This window comes from Triticum aestivum, chromosome 1A, assembly GCF_018294505.1.
Source record: "Triticum aestivum cultivar Chinese Spring chromosome 1A, IWGSC CS RefSeq v2.1, whole genome shotgun sequence".
In the NCBI taxonomy this organism is placed as follows: Eukaryota; Viridiplantae; Streptophyta; class Magnoliopsida; order Poales; family Poaceae; genus Triticum; species Triticum aestivum.
In genome coordinates, this window is record NC_057794.1 from 15,604,206 (window position 1) to 15,612,611 (window position 8,406).

At 41.4% G+C, this 8,406-nt stretch overlaps 1 protein-coding gene and 1 long non-coding RNA gene across 2 annotated transcripts in view; one reads left to right on the forward strand and one right to left on the reverse strand.

Moving 5' to 3' along the window:
* Positions 1-1,999: 1,999 nt before the first annotated feature.
* LOC123186782 (uncharacterized) overlaps positions 2,000-8,406 on the forward strand; it is a 10,265-nt gene continuing 3,858 nt past the window's right edge. Inside the window, exon 1 of the long non-coding RNA XR_006493712.1 lies at positions 2,000-2,555. This is a non-coding gene — a long non-coding RNA (uncharacterized lncRNA). The remainder of the gene's footprint in view (positions 2,556-8,406) is intronic.
* On the reverse strand, positions 2,874-5,372 carry LOC123186729 (scarecrow-like protein 34). The gene has a single exon (XM_044598442.1). It carries the CDS (start codon positions 5,370-5,372, stop codon positions 3,255-3,257), a length of 2,118 nt encoding a protein of 705 aa, XP_044454377.1. The 3' UTR covers positions 2,874-3,254.

The following is an 8,406-nucleotide window of genomic DNA, read 5'->3' on the forward strand; positions in this document are numbered from 1 at the left end:
CATAAGATTGTGACAGAGAATGGTCCAGAGTACAAGCAACTATCCTGTCGATTAGTTCTAGGCCCGGCTGCGCATCAGAGGTATAAAAAAGTGTTTATTAGGAATGCTTTCCTGGGTATCAACATTATTAGGGTCCCTAATTGAGTCGTTAAAAAATTCTGAGGTAATCGAAAGGAGATGCACTATTTGAAGAAAATTTTCTTTCTTTCCCACTTGATAGTTGATATATTCTGAGATGCACTAGTTGATATATATAATGGTCTTGGTCGAATTTTTTGAGGATAGTTTGTTGTACTTCATCTCAGTAAAATAATCAGATTTTTTTTGGTTATCTTATTAGTTCAAAGTTGAATTGTTGGTGCCTAGCTAGTCTGAGACTTATGTTCTGCCGTACCTGGAGTATTTTACCAAGGCTTGAGTGATACAGTTGTACTAGTTGATTATTTTAAGATGCACTAGCTGATATATATAATGGTCTTGGTCGAATTTTTCGAGGATAGTTTGTTGTACTTCATCTCAGTAAAATAATCAGATTTTTTATTATCTTATTAGTTGAAAGTTGAATTGTTGGTGCTTAGCTAGTCTGACACTATGTTCTGCCGTACCTGGAGTATTTTACCAAGGCTTGAGTGATACAGTTGTACCAAATGTTTAAGGAGTGTAAATGCCTCTGAATTTTATTTACAACATCGACAGGATTGTTAATTATTATGTCATGAAAATGCACATCCAGATTCAATCTGTAATACTAGAAGAACAGGCCAAAATAAATACTAGAAGAAAATAAAACAAAAATCTGTTAAAATTTTGGACGTAATTGAAAGAAAAAAGGAGGCACTATTCAAAAAACTTGTATTTTTTTTCATTTGGTAGTTGATATATATAATGGTTGAATTTTTGGAGTGTAGTTTGTTGTACTTTAGTATCTCATTAAACCATCAGTTTTTTCTGTAATTATTTTCTTTGTGTTTCGAGATTGGTATAGTGGTATCATATAAAGGCTTTGAGATTGGTCACTGTGATATATTAGACGTGTTTGCGGCCATTAGTAACTACTCCCTCCGTTCCTAAATATTTGTCTTTCTAGACATTTCGAATGACTACTACATATGGATGTATGTAGACATATTTTAGAGTGTAGATTCATTCATTTTGCTCCGTATGTAGTCACTTGTTGAAATGCCTAGAAAGACAAGTATTTAGGAACGGAGGGAGTAATAGATTTCACCTTCTTGTCATTTGGAGGGCTCCGTCAACATCAACAACATTAATTAGTTTGATAAATTACATCTTGGCATTTAAAGGGCTCCGTCAAACATTGGTGGGCTAGTAGAACCAGCATGAACATTCCATACAGAAAAGCTATGGCCTCGCCCGCGTCTTCCGGCACAAAAGTGTGCTGCCCACAATAGTCCTAAACATCATCATGGAGGAGGCCCAGCTATGGGTCGCCACGGGTGCAAAGAAGCTTGGTAAAATTGTATTGCGCGAGTAATTGTCATGCAGTGTTGTAAGGGATGATTGTAGAACTCTATTCTCAGACAAATCTTTTGCCCCCATTTAAAAAATATATATGTATCACGCAGCAAAAGAACAAATGTTGTTTACCCTGGAGAAAATTACAGAAATGAACAGGCAGTGTTTGTACTTTCTTTTATTTCAAAGAGAGATAAGCATCATTATTATTTTTTGTGTGTGAGAAAGGAAAGATAATATTATTTGAGTGCAATCACCATCTTCACTAACTACCTATTTTTTTCATAGTGTGTGATGTATTTTCATAGTGTGCTGCCACCATCTTCACTAACTACCTACTTTTTTAGAAACCACAAACTACATAGTTTGTGCTTGGTTTTCACCTAGGCTGTTGAATGTGACCTTGTATTGATGCCTATGTCACCAACCTTGTATTGATGCCTATGTCACCAACCATTGTAAATTTTCTACATCGGAAAGAAATTCTTAACATGAAAAGTTGTGCATGTCACAGTTAAATATAGATGCATTTAAAACTCACTTAGAATGCGCTCATGCTTGTTGCATGATAGATGATTCTCATGCATAGATCGAACGGATGCTAGTGGTACTGGATCAAGCTAGTAACTCACTTAGAAGTTTGTTTTATCACTCTCATTTTTTTAAGCAACTTTTTTTTAGCAAACCACTCTCATGTATATTAGGATGATGAGCTGGCAGCTCAAAAAAAATAGGATGATGAGCTGGCGTCATAGGTTTTTTTTAGGACTAGCTGGCGTCATAGGTGAAGCCTAACATGACACAGCCCAGGGCCCAGGCCCAGTTAAAACACGACCCAGCAGTTCAGCAGGTGCGTAAACGCTCTCCGAAGGCGGAGACGCCTCCTCCTCTACGGTTCTCACTCCTCTCCTCCGTGACCTCTCTGTCCATGGCCGCCACGAGGAAGCTCGGCAGCTCGCCGGCGGCGGCGGCGGCGAATGGGAAGGCGTAGGCGAAGGAAGACGACGAGGAGGGGCTCTTCTCCTCGCGCTCCTTCGCCGACCTCGGCCTCCACCCCACCCTCTGCGCCCTTCTCCAAGGTCCCTCCCCCTCTCCGATTCCCCGTATTTCTGTGGCCCTAGTGATTTGGTAGTCCCCTCGGGAACCAGGATCTCACGTCTTTTCTGAGAAAAATATGTACATATGATTTTCAAATTTCTAATCTGGATGGTTAAAATGATGTTCGTAGTTAAATTTTTAAAAGTTTGACTCGAGGCATGTCCAAAACTCCACTTTTTTGTGATATGGAGAGAGTTTGGATTCGTGCATAGGAACCTTGTTTATATTAAGTACAATTGCTTCAAATAAGAAATGAGAATCCTCTGATCGTCCATATCGCCAGTTTTGAGGGATGGGCAGTGCAATATTCTACTGTAATTTACAGCGAATCCAGTGCCCAGGTATGGTATTTCCACTAATCGCATGTCTTGTAGGCCCAATACAATAACCAAGTACACATAGCTAAAAGAACGCCAGATTCACTTACGGAACCCTTTGTTCAGAAATTAAATGGAGCGACAGAAGCAAAGTGTTGCACAGTTGCCTTTTGCTGCATATATGGTCGCGTAGTTGCGCAGTTGGACCAAATCAAAGCATGTTGAATATCAACACTCAAATCACCATCCCATCTTGTTCCAAGATATACTAGCATAAAGTAGCGTTGCGTTGAGAATCATGCAAGTAGCTACAGAGGCGCTAAGTTGCCGATATGTTTGTGCACTTGAAAAACTGTTTGAATCTTACTGATCATCATATGTTTCATCAGGTTTCCATTTAGATATAGCATACATCACTCTCCCTTTCCATCCTTGTAGCAGCCAGCCGCAATCTTCAACAGCAAAGAATTCTTCATGATAATGTAAGTTCTTCATGTGTACTATGTTCTTTAAGATGGCCTGATCCACGGGAAGCTGCTGGAACCCAGCCTTGAGGAACCTTCCTTGCCACTGCCTGTAACTCTCTGGCCTCTGAGTCCTTTCTGCATCCTCACATGCTATTATGTTAAGTGCATCCCGCCCAAATGGGATCCTCTCAAGCATCTTTCTTGCTTCACTATCCCGTGGAATATTTGCATCAAGCATGTCAAACACTGAAGAGTAATGGAGCATAACTTCTTTGAATCGTTGTATGAAGAAGGGAGAACTATGTAACACGTTCACAGTGCCAGAAATGAAAACCTTTGGGTTCATCCTCCTCATAGTTTTCAGCACCTCGTCCCTTGCACTATTTATGCCATCGGTTTCATGACCAAGATTCTTCATCCGGAATATGCAGTTGATTATGAGAACTTCATCCTCGTCAATGTTAAGATCCTCAATTTTAACGCTGTCCCATCTTGAAGCAGCAATGCCCTGATACTGAAAAGGTACCCTAAACATGTTTGCATAATCAGCCAACCGCTTCCCTGTCTCCTCGATCATTTCGCAGGGGCGAAAACCTGGCTGAGCAACGTCTATACCTGTGATCCGAAGCGTAGGGGCTCTCTCTTGTTGCTGTGCAAACTTCTGAATCATTAATGGCCACTGAAAGCCATAGCCGATGCCAAAATCAATGATGTGCACCCTTGGTTGCCCTTTGGAGACATCAAGAATAGCTTGGCTCGCAAAGTAGTATGACGTCCTGACAAAAGGGCAAGCTGCAACAAAAAGGCTGTAAGCCTCTAACCAATCCGTGGGACTTGTTAGCCTCTCGATGAGGGTGCGATAAACCTGATTCCCGCTCCCAGCCAAGCGTGCCTCAAGGCCGTCCGCCAAGTAAAATGCCAGTCTCTGAGTGCAATCACCATCTGCTGAAGAGTGTTGTCTTATCTTTAATAGCAGTTCACTGGCCAACAGGTAGCTGCCTTCTGCCACAGCTTGTGCGCAATGGATGAGGAGAGTCCTGAGATCAACCAACTCTTTCCTCGGTTGCATCCTAGCCCTTAGCTTCTGACGGCCTTTGCTCCGGCCTTTCAGTGGGTTCTTGTTTCCTGTCTCTGCCATCCTTTCTCGCAGTCTTGTTATTTGATCAAAACTCTTCCAACCATAGCATAGCAGAAATCGGTCGAAATTTTCGTTTCGAGTTATTGCACAAGTGGTGAAGACAAGATGTTTATTGCTCCTTGCTTCCAAGATATCCCAGTTTTCGCTCCTCTGTCCTACCGTCTCCTTTATAGTCAGTTTGGAAATAGAAAGTATGTCATTCTCTAAATATATCACCAGCTTACCAATACGCGGAGCAAACATCGTTGCCTCCTCGACATCTCTCTGACAATGGAAGGCAGGGAAACCAGATCTAGAAGTCGGTCCAACACTTATCAACGGACTATTTTGTAGAGAAAGACTCCTATTGCAGGTATATGGACTCAACAGGTTTGTCAAGGGCTGTAACACGCTGTAACTGGAACAGTTATTACTGAAGCTTGTGCTCCAGAGCCTCTTGTAACAGCTGGTACCACTCTTATCAGGGTTGTCTGGTTTGTTGTTGCTATGCATTGGCGGATAGTTAGTAGCCGGCGCGTATACCTCCCCAAGAATGTCACGGAATGGCTTCTCAGCAGCCTGGAGAGCAGCCTCCCCTTGGCATCTGTTGACCCTCTCGTCGACCTCTTCCATCAGCATCTGTCTTATGTAGTGAAGGGCATCATTTGATCTGATCCGGCGGTGCTCAGGGCTACCGCCTGCAGCAATCTGAAATTGGTCTTGTCCATGGTTGCTGTTGACACTTGCTTGGTTGGCTGGGGAGAGAGCTGTGGAGTGTGGACCACTCAGGTCGTGGTTGTACACGGTAAGTTGTTGCTGGGAAGAGAAATCACCCTTGTATGATTGGTTGGTTGCTACGACAGTCTTCAGATTGTCACAGGGAGGTTCAGTTGCCATTGTGGAAAGTCTGATTTCCACCTCAATATGAGATATATGATGCTTCTTTGTCCCACAGCAAATGAATCAGCTTCTTTCCTGGACGAAGAAACAGGGAAATGGAAACTAAATTATGTGAGACGAATCACCTTGCTCATGTCCTATGTGAGACGAATTATGTGAGCAAGTAGCAAAAGTAGGGAAGCACACACCTTGGTTATTAAGCAGGAGCAGCAGCAGCAGCAGCATCAACATCAGATCCAATGCTTAGAGAGAAGAGTAGCGAGGATGTGGACTATGAAAGAAGAGTAGTGAGGTTGTGGTGTTGATGTGAGCTAAAATTGTCGTTTCTCTACCTTATGGCTTAGTTCCCAATGTCATGAGATTGTGACGGAGAATGGTTCAGATTACAAGCAATTATTCTGTCGATTAGTTCTAGGCCCGGCCGTGCACCAGACCTATAAAAAGGGTTTATTAGGAGCTGGCCTGGGTTTCAGTCATTATTAAGGTTCCTAATTGTATTGTTAAAAAAAGGAGATGCATAATGAAAATAGCACTTAGCTGGTATTCAAGGAAAAAAGAAGGCACTATTCAATGAAATTTGACATAAAAATGTCTTACACACACTGTGTTTTGGGACGGAGGGAGCATCATGGAAGTGGGTGTGGTTCTTTTGTTTTCTTTGAGGGGGAGGCGGGTCTAATTTTTCATGAGTGAGTTCTGGCGTGACCAGGTGGGCCTAACGTGACACGTCCCAGGGCCCAGGGCCCAGTCATTATTAACGTGTTGAAAGTTGTCTTAGTTGGAGGTCAGAAAATGGAAGTTGCTTATTTTAGTTGAAATGTTAGAATATTTGCAGAAATGAAACATTGGGGAGGAAACGCACCTGCACGAAATGAAAAAAAAATACTGATTTGAAAATTACTAGGTGGAAAATGTGTTGAAAGTTTTCTCAGATGGGTCTACAAAAATACAAGTTGACTATATTCTTTGAAATTTGAGAATATTTCCAAATAGGGATGAAAAGTACTTGCCCCTAAAAAATCTAAACATTGGGAATGAAATGTTGGGGAGAAAAGAAATACTGGGTGAATTTTTTGTTGAAAGTTGTCTTAGTTGGAAGTCAAAAAATGAGAATTGTATAAATTTTGGTTGAAATTTGAGAATGTTTCCTTAAAGGATTAGGGACGAAAGGTACCTGCCTAGAAAAACGAAATATTAGGGTGAAAAGAAATAGTAGGTGGAAATGGTATTGAAAGTTTTCTAAGGTGGATGACGAATAATAGAAGTTGTCTACATTTTGAATTGAGTTAAATTCGTATGTGAAAATAGTTTCTAATGATATATATTTTTATAGCTACCAACATCTCATATACTCCCTCTCTTCCAGTTTATTGGGCTCATCTTAGACCTACTTAGGTGCCAAACAACATATTAACACTACTAGTAGGAGGGACGTGCACTGCACGTGGTGTCCTGGTCGAACTGCAGGTAAGATATCTGTTGCTTCATAAAAAAAATCTCTGTTTACACGATAGGTACTACAAAGTCAGCCACATACGATCTTGAATGAGAAAACTTCTAGTCACCATCACGTGAGGATGCAAGGTGTGCGCAGTAGCCGTGCAGTGTCTCCTATTGGTCCAGAAAAATCCCGTCCACCTCGTTTTGGCGGGCTACTGGATGGAGCGAATCCCAGTGACTACAGTCGTTGGATCACTCGAGTTTGCTATGATAAACGATAGGGATCCACTCCATAGAAGAAATCAACGGCTAAGAAGTGCCTCTCATCAGGATGGATGGCTAATCCCAAATTCAAAATTTATTGTACTATAGTAGTAGAGATATGCATGGCCCTCTCACTCCTTCATGCATTGGTTTATTCTAAATTGAGAATAAAAATTTGACAAAAATTAATGTGGATACAATTATATTTGCATGTTCCAAAGACAATGAGCCTTACAATTTGACTTTTTTGTTCATGGAGTATTATTAATTTTATCAATTAGCAAAGCCAACCTCGAAGAACGTACTAGGTGCTATATACTTGGATGGATGAGAGTCTAAACTTAAACACTTGCCATGCAATTCAAATGTGCCTTTGAGATTTTAGAATTTTACTGGGTTGAGGCACAAGATTTAATGGATGGAGGCCCGTAAAATCTAACCCGATTAAGGGATAGATCAGTAGGGACATCTTCATTCATACTCGCTCTGTCCCATAATATAGTGCGCAACGCATATTGGTTTTCATGAAAGTCAAAGGTCATAAATTTTGACAAAATTTATAGAGAAATTGATCTTTCTTCGGTAAAGGGTGGATTTTAAATCAAAATTCAAAACATTGGTAAAGGTAAAAATAACAAATTCAACACTGAATAGTAGATGCCATAAGTTGGGCTTTAGATTTGGCCCATTATCACATTGATGTCAAATTTATCATTTTTGTATCTCATGCAACGTTTCGAATTTTCATATGATATTTTATGACAACATATATTAATATTGTGTCAATGTAGATTGTTTTCAGATTTTTAAAGATATTTTAATATGCGCTACGGCGTCCGGGTGCACCGGTGCAGAAGATACATTCCGGGAGAAGGGTCTTATTTTTCTGGAACTAGTGCAATATTTGTGTGTTAATCATGTGATTAGTGCAATATTTGGTATGATATTAATTACATGTTAAACACGTTTAACGCTCGTCATTGGAGCAGTCTAGGTCGTTGGATTGACTTAGTTCGATGGCCGAGATCAGTTGGATCTGCCCCTTTGGATTTTTTTTATATTGGTATATAGATATAGATATAGATATAGATGAATTCTGGCGTGATCAGGTGGGCCTAACGTGACACGGCCCAGGACCCAGGCCCCAGGCCCAGTTAAAACAAGAACCAGGGTGCGTAAACGCTCTCTTCTATCCTCCACGACCTCTCCATGGCCACCAAGAGGAAGCCCGGCAGGTCGGCGACGGCGGCGACGCGGAGGGCCTATTCTCCTCGCGCTCCTTTGCCGACCCCACACTCTGCAAGGTCCCTCCGACACCCCCCCCCCC

Coding starts and splice junctions, on each gene's coding strand:
- LOC123186729 (XM_044598442.1), bottom strand. CDS start 5,372: ATGGCAACTGAACCTCCCTGTGACAATCTGAAGACTGTCGTAGCAACC.